Source organism: Acomys minous (assembly GCF_964271855.1).
Source record: "Acomys minous genome assembly, chromosome: 15".
In the NCBI taxonomy this organism is placed as follows: Eukaryota; Metazoa; Chordata; class Mammalia; order Rodentia; family Muridae; genus Acomys; species Acomys minous.
Window position 1 is genome coordinate 35,027,587 of NC_140497.1, and position 12,399 is coordinate 35,039,985.

General features: G+C 40.9%; 1 protein-coding gene across 4 annotated transcripts in view; it reads right to left on the reverse strand.

Moving 5' to 3' along the window:
- The window catches only part of PRIMPOL (primase and DNA directed polymerase), a 35,960-nt gene that overhangs the window by 12,782 nt on the left and 10,779 nt on the right, over positions 1–12,399 (reverse strand). For all 4 annotated transcript variants that reach the window (XM_084758955.1, XM_084758954.1, XM_084758957.1 and 1 more), the window contains exons 5-8: positions 8,532–8,679; positions 3,662–3,892; positions 2,817–2,979; positions 54–142 (exon numbers count right to left, since the gene is read on the reverse strand). In XM_084758955.1, coding sequence (XP_084615081.1) covers positions 54–142; positions 2,817–2,979; positions 3,662–3,892; positions 8,532–8,679 — 631 coding nt within the window. The remainder of the gene's footprint in view (positions 1–53; positions 143–2,816; positions 2,980–3,661; positions 3,893–8,531; positions 8,680–12,399) is intronic.

The following is a 12,399-nucleotide window of genomic DNA, read 5'->3' on the forward strand; positions in this document are numbered from 1 at the left end:
AAAAAGATTTTAGATCCCTAAATTTTAATGTGAAATTGTTTGCTTAAAGTTACCTGAAGTGCCAGTACTGTTAAAATACTCAGCACGCTTTCTTTTAGTCTCAGATGTGTCACATGTGAGAATCCGTAAAGTATCTGAGAATCTAAAGAAAATGTATAAAAGAAATAAAGTAGCATTAGGTTACAATGAAAGTAGCAGGACTAGAGAGTAAATAGTTCCGCGAAACTCCACTGTTACAGCCCAAGGTGCCAGTCTTAACACATTATAGTAAGATTATGACTTGCCAATTAAAAAACAAAGCAATTTCCTGTCGGGCATAGTGGTGCAGGCCTTTAATCCCCAGCACTTAGGGAGACAGAGGCAGGTGGATCTCTATAAGTTCAAGTCCAGCCTGATCTACAAAAAAACGAGTCCAGGACAGCCAACGCTACACAGAGAAACCCTGTGTTGAAAAACCAAAATAACAACAACAAATACAAAAAAAAAAAAACCCAAAAAACAAAACAAAACAAAAGCCCAATTTCCTTTAAACAATCATTTGGGGATTGTTTAAAATACTTTCTTCATAAAGTAACCCAAGAATCCTAGGGTAACTGAAATGATTGAAAGTACAGTTCTCAGGCAGGCGGTGGTGGCTCCAGCACTTGGGAGGCAGAGGCAGGTGGATCGCTGTGAGTTCGAGGCCAGCCTGGTCTACAAAGCGAGTTCGAGGCCAGCCTGGTTTACAAAGCAAGTCCAGGACAGCCAAGGCTACAGAGAGAAACCTTGTCTCGAAAAAAAAAAAAAAACAACAACAACAAATGAACAAAGTATAGTTCTCCTCAATGCACAGACCTTTGAACTTTCTGTTAGGATTTTAAACTATGAATAATAGAAGAGAAGAAAAGTAATGAAAGCACAGGCGGAGAGGAGCGAAGTTCAACTCATGGGCACAGAGCGCTGGGCCTTCCGCTGTAGGAGAGCACAGCTGGCATGCCCGGGCTAAGCTGCCCAGCACAGGGAAGGCAGCCGCACGTAGGGTGAGAACTGCTCACTTCTGGGAGGCTGCACTGGAACTACACGGGACTCCAGGGGTTCTCGACTGCGTCTCCTGACCCCACTGGGGACTGAAGGGCCCTTTCACAGGGGTCGCCTACCAGACATCCTGCATATCAGATATTTACAGTATGTTTCAACAGTAGCAAAGTACAGTTATGAAGTAGCAACAAAAATAATTTCATAGTTGGGGTCACCACAGCATGAGGAACTGCATTAAAGGGTCGCAGTGTTAGGAATCAGACAGTCAGCATCCTTGTGCCACTTCCACAGTGCAGATCCTGCACCTCTAACACATGCCAGCCACTGCTGCGGACGTGGTATGTGTGCGTTCTAAACTGAATGCAGCAAGCTTGGAAGGTCATTATTCCCACTTTAAAATTCTTTTATCTTATTTTGAGAAATATTAAAGGAACACAAACAAAACAGATATATGGGGGGGGGGGCTACTGTCTATCTTCCCACTACACACAACTTCTCCTAGAGAAACACCAGCATTCATTCATCCATGTTGAGCCAGGGTTGCTCTCGTGGCCCCAGCTGTCCTGGGATTCGCTCTGTAGACCAGGCTGGCCTCAAACTCAGAGACCCACCTGCCTCCGCCTCCTGGCGACTGGAACTAAAGGTGTATACAACCACACCTGGCTGAATATTTATTCTCAAAGCTAATTCCTATAGAAAGTTTTCCTTAAAAAACTTTTAGAGAGATGCAGAGGCAGGTGGATTTGTGTAAATTTGAGGCCAGTTTGGTTTATAAAAATCGAATTCCAGGCCCAATAGGGCTATACAGTGAGTCTCTGTTAAAAAAAAAAAATCCCCAAACAAACTCAAAACCCCAAACCAAAAATGTTTGAGGAAAGCAAAGCGGGGAAAACAACGTAGCAACGTGGTTTAGTCCAGTTGTTATCTACTTTTGTTTGTCTTAGGGATTTGCTTGTGTTTGCTGGTTTGGGGGCCAGGGTGATTAAGGATTAACGCATGGCCTCATGCAGCCTGACTGGCCTTCAACTTACTGTGTAACCAATGATGATCTTGAACTCCTTGTCCTTATATGTCCACCTCCCAAGTGCTAGAATTACAAACAGGTCTGGACCTACTGACCGCATTCTCAGTTGACAAAATTGCCAGTCTGGTAAGAGTAGAATTAATGACCAAAAACATAGAAACCTAAATTGCAACAACAGACCTGACAATAAATTATGCCATTACAGTAAAACGGCATTAAATGTTTTATTTTAATTGCTGGCAAGCTGTTGACTTGACAGATATGTGTGATACAATGTTGAACAGAACAAACCAGGTGACATCCATATGAATAATGATCCCAACTAAAACCCATTGTCTGGGGCTCGGTGCAGTGGGTCAAATGCAGGGCCCTGAGTACCCCAGGCCGTGCTCTGCTGCTGGTATACCCACGGCAGCAAACAGCCTGTGAAGACGGGGCTGTGAAGTTCTAAATGTGTATGTGTATATGTGGAAAGAAAATGAGACAGTAGTAGTTATACTTTCAAACACAATGCAAATATCATTGTTTTTTACAAAGTGATTAATTTTAGAATAACTAGAACATTTAATTATAGTAAATATATCATAAAAAGATATAAAGAAGAAATTAAATGGTTAGAAAAATTTTGTGCTATTTTTTTCAGACATAAAACAGAGACTTTTAAAAAACAAAGTCTTTTTTTTCATAAGGTAGAATCAATTTACACTACTCACATTTTAGCAATATACAATGCTACATACATAAATATAAAAGATTGGTTTCTGGTTTTACAGACCTGACATTGCTCACCAGGGAAGCCAGGAAATACTGGTTTTCCTCAGAAATATCTTTTGACTGTTTTGGAATAAATCTGTTATCTTCAGCAACCTCCAAAGCCACACGCTTTCCTATTTTTGATGATTGATATAATCGAAAGTTTCTGTTTTTTGTATATACTCCTACATCAAAAATAAATTTTAAAAATGAATATGTGTTTTCATGATTTGTTCTTATAGTCAGCAAATATTTTTTCTGTAGAACTGCTAGAAGAGATGATTATTTCCTATATACAAAATTAAAGCAATATATAAATTAAGGTAAGTTGAAGTTAAGATGAAAGAAGGCCACACGCAGATAGCTAACTAAATGACTCTGGAGTCACTCTCCAAAGGAAAGCAAACAAAGCAGTGGGTCAGAGTGCCAGAAATAAAATATTTGACGGAGAACTGCCAAAGAACTGTGGCACAATCCCCAAGAAAGGGAGGCACCAAGAAAAAGCAGAATATCTACAAGGTTTCCATCCAGAAAATTATAAAGCATGGCAAAAAACAAGCGAACACTAAATAAATGGAGGAGCCTATCATGTGCCAACACTAGCCCAAGAAACGGTAGCCAGAATCACAACAGAACAACCACAGTCTGCATGTGACAGACGCGCTGCTGAGCAGCAGGGAACGACAGTCATTTCCAAGAAATGGTGCTGAGGGGACTGGATGACCACAAAGTAAAAAAAGATGGATCTTGACGTCTTCACTCAGCAAGCAAAATCTATTCCCAGTGGATGACAGAACCTAAGCATAACCCAAGCAGGCACACACTTGCCTTTCACAAAGGACACCAGGCGGTACCAATGTTACTTACCTAGATCCACAAAAAGATGTTTTTCTCCTGTGCTATTTCTCACAACCAGAAACGAAAGATCAGGGCCACATTGCTCAGGTGACCCCAGCTTCTTCTGGGCCTCTGAACTCTCTTGTTGTTTTAATGGTATAAAACAGGAAGCTTCATGGCTCATTGCCTCTGGGATCTTATTTTCATCTTCCTTGGTAAGTAAGTGAAGAGCAGGTTGCAAAATTTTTCTCACAAAATTACCTAAGGAGAAAAAAAATATTAAGATGATAATCTAATTCTTATTTTCTTATTATTGTCTAGACACATATCTACAAACAACAATTGTATGCAATAAAGCCCTTCTCCAGTTGTTGCTATAACTGTACCGTGTCTCCTCCACCACATCCTTCCATTTGTATAGGCTTTTATTTGTTAAGCTCCTATTGGCATGCGAGGGTGTCAGTTGTAAACACACCACGCTGCTAGTATAGACTTGAGCCTAAGATGCTGTCAGCAGAAATGTCCCCTTCCTCTACCACAAATGGAGCAGAACAAGGTCTAGTTGATGGCTGAAGGATGAAGCATTCATATGAGGACACAATGCTGAGGCAGGGACAGCACACGGAGAGGCGGCCACACCCCTGTAGTCAGCAGGCTGGCAAAGTCTGATGAGCTCATCCTCTCTCCGTTAGCTGCCACATGCCCCAAGAACCCTCACTTTGGTATAACAAAATAATAAGGAAAACTCCTATATAATTATAAATCTGGGCTTATCACTTTATATATCAGAAAGACTTTATATCATCTACTCTATCATCTATCTCTTTTTTAAAAGTTTTAAAAAAAAATATTTATCTGAGTGTTCTTTTTGCATGTATAACAGAAGAGGGCATTAAATCCCATTATAAATGGTTGTGAGCAACTATGTGGTTGCTGGGAATTAAACTCAGGTCCTCTGGAAGAACAGACAGTGCTCTTAACCACTGATCCATCTCTCCAGCCCCATATCATCTATCTATCTAAAGACTTTATATATATTTAAGTCATAAGACACACATCGTTTATAATCAAAATCTTCCTTTTCTAAATAAGACTTTTCTATGCAAAGAAACAAATACAATTTTTTTGTTGTTGTTTTGAGGCAGAGTCTTGCTATGCAGCCCTTGAACTTGTGATCGTCCTGCCTCAGTCTCCCTAATTCTAAGACTATAGGCCTGGGTCATCACGACTGTTATATGTTTAGCAATTTTAAAAGAAATTCTAACTAAGTGTAGTGCCACATGCATATTATTCCAGCTCTCAGGAAACAGAATCAGGAGACTGTTTGAGGTCAGCTAGGGCTACATAGCAAGACTTTGTTTCAAAACAAATACAACGTGGGCTGGAAAGAAGGCTCAGCAATTGAGAGTGGTTCCGGCTCTTCCAGAGGACCAGAATTCAGTTCTCAGTACCTGTGTCAGACAGCTCACAACTGCTGTTACCTGCAGCTTCTGGGATCTGACACCTTTTGGCTTCAAAGGCACCTGCCCTCAGGTGGCATAGATTCAGACACGGAGATAGATAGACAGACAGACAGACAGACAGACAGACAGACAGACACACACACACACACACACACACACACACACCATAAGTAAATAAATAAGCATTAGGACATTAAGATGAAAGCAAAAGCATTTGGCCCTGGCAGTAACATATAGATACAATTATTTCTGTAATGAAGGTAGCCAAGTAACACTGGTTAACAAGACACGGTAATATCAAAAGACTATGAAACAATATAAACACAAATTAATAAAGTTGACTTTCCTGGAAACCGCAAGTTCTATCTACCCGGCCCAGACAACAAGAGCAGGGAGACCTGGACTGCAGGGATGGCCGCGTGGGCAGCACTGAGGCGGCGAGGCCTCTGACCCTTGGGAGGGAGCTAACACGGCAGGAGCAGACGGCAGGCACGCAGCCTGAGTGTTAGTTAGCACACGGCTCCCGGCACACCACCCTGCTGCGTCCTTCGCTTCTGTGCGCTGTGGGAGGCGAGTACAGTACAGATAAAGTTCTCTACTCTCTTCCACTTGACCCAGTGCATCTTTCTGCAAGGCTAGTAACAGGAACTTGAAGTGTCATCAGGAGGAGCACAAAGGAAGGAGAGAGGAGGGGGAAATGTAAGCTAGTTTGCATCCCCTGAATGTGCATTCTAGCTGGACAAACAGCCTTGCAATGACAAGGTATCTTTCTTACTGTGGCTACACTCTGTGACAGTAAAGGCTTTCTTTCTCTCATCTGAAAGGTGAAATTCTACCCAGTTTCAAAACAAAAGTGGTCTTCTTTTAGAATGTGTCTGTAGCTGAGACTGCTAGTTACTAGCAGCCGTCTTTTCTCCTCTGCTAGACTCTCAGCGTTCAGCCTTACTGTGAGCAGTCAGAGAGCAGCCTGTGAGGCCTACACAGGAACAAAGAAAGGTCTTCCTCAGGGCTCTGTCTTCACACTCTGCTTATCATCTGTGCATTCATTCAGCAAATAGTTATTAAATGCCCCCTTCTATTTATTATTGTTAATATTCTAAATATTGTTAATAACAATACTGGTTGGGTAGTGATGGCACGCACCTTTAATCCCAGAACTTGGGAGGCAGAGGCAGTAGCTCTGTGAGTTTGAGGCCAGCCTGGTCTACAGAGTGAGTTCCAGGGCAGCCAAGGCTACACAGAGAAACCCTGTCTCAAAACACCAAAAACCAAAAGAGAGGAAGGAAGGAAAGGAAGAAAGATTGATTAGGCAGAACTGGGCAGATGGTTCCATGTGTAAAATATTTGCAATAACAGCTTGAGGTCCTGAGTTCAGATTCTAAGAAACCAAGTGAAAAAGGACAGTCATGGCTGTGGCATCTGTCACTCTGGTACTGGGGAGAGCCAGCCTAGTGGAAATGGCAATCTCTGGGTTAAGAAGAGATTCTATCTTAAAATAATAAGGTGGGAAAGTAATTGAGGAAGACATTGTCATGTTACCTCTGGCCTCTAGATGTGCCCACAAGGGTGAGTGTACCTGCACACACATGTTGACACGTTTACATCACACTCACTAACACACACACACACACACACACACACACACACCACACACACACACATCCATGCATGCACAAGCACACTTCATAGAATAGCTATGGAAACCATACCACCATAGGAAGTAGTAAATGCTGTCACACAATAACGCAGGATACTACAATCCAGAGGAATACTAGCCTTTAAATCTTAAGGTTAGAGTGATACAACAGCTTCGCAGATGACCTGAGATGCTCAGAATCTTAACAGACCATGTGAACCGGAGTTCAGAAAGCAGCAACAAGAAGTAAAAAGGCCCAAGAACTAGAGAAATGTGCGGTGGTGGAAACTAAGTGGAGAGTGGAGAGGTGAGGGTAGAGCACAGAGATGTCACTGTGCAGGTTAAAGTGAGTACACTTTCCCTGATGGCAAAGAATGACCACTGAACAGTTTGAGGCACACAGTGCTACAATCACACACTCTTGCTAGCTGACAATCTATGGAGGTTGACGACCACACCAGCACATACATGGAGGACACAGGAGACAGAGCAAGTTCTTAGGCAAAGACAAGGAGCTTGGGAAGGACGTGTTGAGTTGAAATGTCCGAGTAGAAATATTGGTGGGGATGTCTAGAACAATCTGGACTAGTCTAAGACATGATAGTGGATGATCAGAAAAGTGAGGAGGGTAGAGTGAATAAAGGCTCAAGCAGCGAGCCTGCAATTACCACCATGTAAGGGAAGACAGGAGGAGACAGAAAGCTAAGTGGGGAACTAAGGAGCACAGCTCCAGCTCACTGTGGCCCTGACTTCTCTAACCCAGCACTTGGCTTCAAAGTTCTATGCCAGGCCTTTAGGGACTGTGATCACTCATTTTATCTAGGTGGCTGGGAAGTCACAAGCCACTTGTAGCTCTGAAATGCGCTGCCTATTACAAGAATGTTAGCCACCACTTTTTTTGTCTGTTTCTTAAAATCCCTCAATATTTCTTCCTCATTTCTCTGGTCGTAGTATTATTATTATTATTGTTGTTGTTGTTGTTGTTGTTGTTGTTGTTGTTATTATTATTATTATTATTATTATTATTATTATTATTATTATTATTATTTATTCACATTACATCCTGATTGTAAGATTCCCCCATCCCCATCTGACCACAGCCTCTCAGGTCCCATCTGGATAGCCAGCATCCGTTTCCTCTGTGTTCCCACAGACTCTCTCCCCTAAGGGGCAGAGACCAAATCACAGGCACCAGAGTAGCCAACACTCTTTAAGCCTACTGCTTTGATGAGCACATAGGATTCTGGCTTTTTCTTTAGACCTTAGATTCAGGCATTCCTAGTTGGTCTATTTGCATCTTTTCTGGACTGATTTCATTTTATCGCTGGACCTTCATTTGTCCTACAGCAGATATTCTGCTTATACTTTCAGGTTTACACATCCTGAAGTCATTGCAGTTCTGAAGTTCTTCCTAGGACAATAAGCCCTTCTTGACTTCGGCCCAAGCCCTCAAACTAAGGCTAATTTAAGGCTGAAGCAAAGGTTAGAAATACTGATGTTAGGCACCACAGATAAGGCCTCTCATGACCTATCTAGAAAACTGACATAAATCCTGTTGAAACAGAAACCATATCAGGATATGCAAAGTCATTCCCATGTGTATGGTAAGAGGCACCAATACCACTGATATCCTGAGGGGGTTAATCTACCTGGAACAGAAAGACAAGTCAAGAGCTAAGGGAAATAGTCAACTCACTGCATCTTTTTAGAATAGGCAAGCAACCATAAAGGCTAGAAAATTTCAAGAGGAGAAGGAAAATATAATTTTTAGTATAACTAGGATCTTGTAAAAGGTACTCACCAACATGAATGTTATCTTTAAATGCCACATCATGTAGCTGAAATATTAAGTGTCGGCTAAACTTTTCTTCAGTGCTAGAATCCAAATTCAAAACCTCTTCAGCTGAGCAATGAACACTGTATAACTCCTCAAGTGCTTTACAAACATGCTAAAAACAAGAGCATATATAAGTAATTTGTGGTTTTGAGTTTAGATTTCTCTATCACCAATACAAATACCTTGTTACAAATTGGGTAAGTTATCATCAGAACATTTACAATATAGCAACCTTACCAATTTACTTATAAGTTTAAATACATCACTTAAAATTAATGTACTTATTGGGTGGGGCTGGAGAGATGGCTAAAGAGGGGCCTACTCTCCCAGAAGTCCTGGTTTGAATTCCCGCACCCACAGAGCAGCTCACAACCATGTGTAACTCCATTGTAGGAACTCCTCTGCCTTCGGGGCAACAGGACTGCATCTGATACACAAGCATGCATACAGGAAAAAGCATCCATCCATGTAAAATTCTAAAAATAATAATTAAGAAATTCTATTAGAACTGGAGAGATAGCTAGGTAGTTAAATCACTTGTTACTCTTTCAGAGAACCCAGGTTTTATTTTCAGCACCTACATGGTAGCTCACAACCATATGTAACCCCAGTTCCAGGACATCTAACTCCCTCTTCTGGCCTCTGTAGGCACCAGGCTTAGATATGATACACAGGCATACATGTTGGAAACACACCCAAACACACCTTTTAAAAAATAAAAAAATCATAGGCTTTCAGGACTGAAGAAGACTCCTAAAATCAAGCAATTTATATGCTTAACCTCCCCTAAAGCCACAGTAAAAAAAGCTCCCTTTTAAGTACCTCCTAAAGCACTAGCATGTCTTAGGGTTTCTGTTGTGGTAAAACATCACGATCAAAAGCAATTGAGGGAAGAAAGGGCTTACTTCAGCTTACAGCTTGTAGTACCTCACCCAGGGAAGACAGGGCAGGAACTCAAGGTGGGAACCTGGAGGCAGGAAGTGGTGCAGAGGCCATAGAGAAATGCTGCTATTGGCTTATTTTTTACAGCTTGCTCAGCCTGCTTTCTTATACCATCAGGACCACCTGGCCACGGGTGGCATGCTCCACAGTGAGCTGGGCCCACCCACATCAACCATTGCAGCTTGAAAATGGAGCACAGAGGCCATCTTCCCATTGAAGTCCTTTCCCCACTTGGCTCATGTCAAGCTGACAGAACACTAGTGAGCACAGAAGTTATCGTCTCTAGCTCTAATCCTTGTCTAACTTAGTTATTAGAAAATCTCTCATTCCTTTGGAATCTGAATCTCTCTCTGAGAATACAACCTGAGAGCATATGGCTCAGGAGCCCAAGGTTTGGGCTTAGGACACGCTAAGTTTGAGCGCTGCTACTTACTAGCCCTTTGGCTCTCCTCAGCTGTGAGATAGGAATAGGAAATATCACCAAAATTTTGGAGTTATGGTAAGGAGTAATGGCAGAATAAGATTAAGGGGTTAGCACAGTGCCTCACACAGGTAACTTCCTGCGGAGCATCAAGACAAGTCACTTCTCCCTGTTGTTGTCAGTTTGCCCGCCTGCAAAATGAAGCACTAACTACCATGTGAGGATATCTTGGAATTAGCAAAATTATTTCTAAAATTGTGCCAACCACTTAAATATCTAATAGTTATACAATAAATTATACCTACTACCAATGTTTTTATATTACTAGATTTCCACCATCTGAGCTTACGTCTCTTTAGTAAATTCTCACTTTCTTAGCAGCCTCCATGGATCTGTCCGTCTATGTCAAATTACTCCTAGATATCTCCCTGAAGTACTTACATAGGTGTATTCTCACATCAACTTATATCATTTCAAGATCTGTTTCCCCTGTATTGGACAGGGAGCATGCCCTGGCCTGCCCCGTTTTCTGCTAACTACAACGTAGACAAAACAGCGTTCATAAACATGGACAATGTGAATAAGGCAATAATTTGGGGAAAATAAAGCAACAAGCTTAGATTTTAATATAATAGACTCACACTGAATATCATATAGATAAGTTTCCATCTTGTTTGAGATACTTTTTGTTTTTTTGTTTTTGTTTTTTTCAAGACAGGGTTTCTCTTTTGTAGCCCCACCCAGGCTAACTTTAAACTCAGAGATCTGCCTGCCTCTGTCTCCCAAATTCTAAGATTAACGGTGTGCTATGGCGGTGGTGACACATGCCTTTAATCCCAGTACTTGGGAGGCAGAGGCAGGAGGATCTCTGTGAGTAGGAGGCCAGCCCGGTCTACAGAGAGAGTCCAGGACAGCCAAGGCTACACAGGGAAACCCTTCTTGAAAATAAAAATAAAAATAAAAATAAAAACAAACAAAAAAAAGGTGTGCCATGGCTCCTGCCTTGTTTAAGCTGCTTAAATGTTGGCTCTTTTCTATGGCAGCTAAGTCAATCCTAATGTATCATTCTTTGTTAGATTAAGAAGTCTATGAAGCCAGTCAGGAACCATGTCTCTGGCTCAGCACTTCATTCCTATAGACCACCCGCCGAGCCCGACACTCAGTAGATGCTGAGAAGTGTTGGCATTTGAATAGAATTCTGTGCTTTGAAGCTACAGAGACTAAATTTAGTGGCTCTTTAGTTTTAGTAATCAACCATCCCTAAATTATATTTCCCAAGTTAAACTGTAAACAGAATTATAGGTATTTATGCAGCTACACTATAGAACTCAGGAGTTTAAACCATGACTGCTTAAGCAATCTGCATTACTGACAAAATACATTAGCACCAGAATTCATCGTAACTGGGGAGTGGCTTTACTGAAACTTATCAGTTAAGTCGTTGAGCCCAAAGGTTTAGCCAGTTGATATTAAACAGTTATTTATTAACTGTCTGTTAATTTAAAGATATGAATTAATCGGATTTGTTGGGTGTGGTGGTGCACACCTGTAATTTAAGCACTTAATTGGGAGAAAGGCAGGAGGATCAGAGGTTCAGGGTTTTTCATAGCTACATAGTGAGTTGGAGGCTGTTTTGAGCTAGCAAAACGGCTCTGAGTAAAGGGACCTGGTGCCATGTGTAAAAACCTGAGTTTGACACACTCAGGACCTACATGGTAGAAGGAGAGAACCAACTCCTGAAAGTTCTCCTCTCACTCCACATGCAAACTGTGACACATGCATGTCAAAACGCAAAAATCAAATTAAGATAAAATGTAGAAACAACAAATAGGTAACCTAATTTAAACTTTGTCAGACTTAAAACTTACTAGATTATAAAGTTGTTATATGCAAAGAAACTTAAGATTTCAGTATAATTATTTATAAACAATCATATTAATAATACTAATATGAACTGTTCTATCAAATGGTAAACTTGTTAAATAAAACTGTTATAGAATTCTGAAGTTAGATTTCTACAATGGCCTCCTGATTTTCCTGATACAAATTAGTTCTTCAATGTCTATATAGATAAGATATAATGAATTAAGAGGGAAGAATTAAACACTTAGATGACTATTTCACATATTTATTAAACCTGTTACAGATGAGCATCCTAATGTTTAGTGCCTTAGGGATATTTCTGCTTTCTAATATGCTGTAGCATTTTGTTTAATAATAACAATATGTTTAAGTAGCAATGAAAACCTCTGAATCATAGTTCTTTTAACCCATCTATATAAGAAATCCCATCTTACATTGTTGAAATTATATCATATACCAGAAAAACTCAATACTGATGAATTATGACCAACATAAAGTAAAAAACTAAACCAGAGGCTCCTTCCTGCAATTACAGCATTCCAGAGTCAAGGTCTGGAGGACAGCATCAAATTTAGGACAGCACACACACAAAAACCCAACCAACCA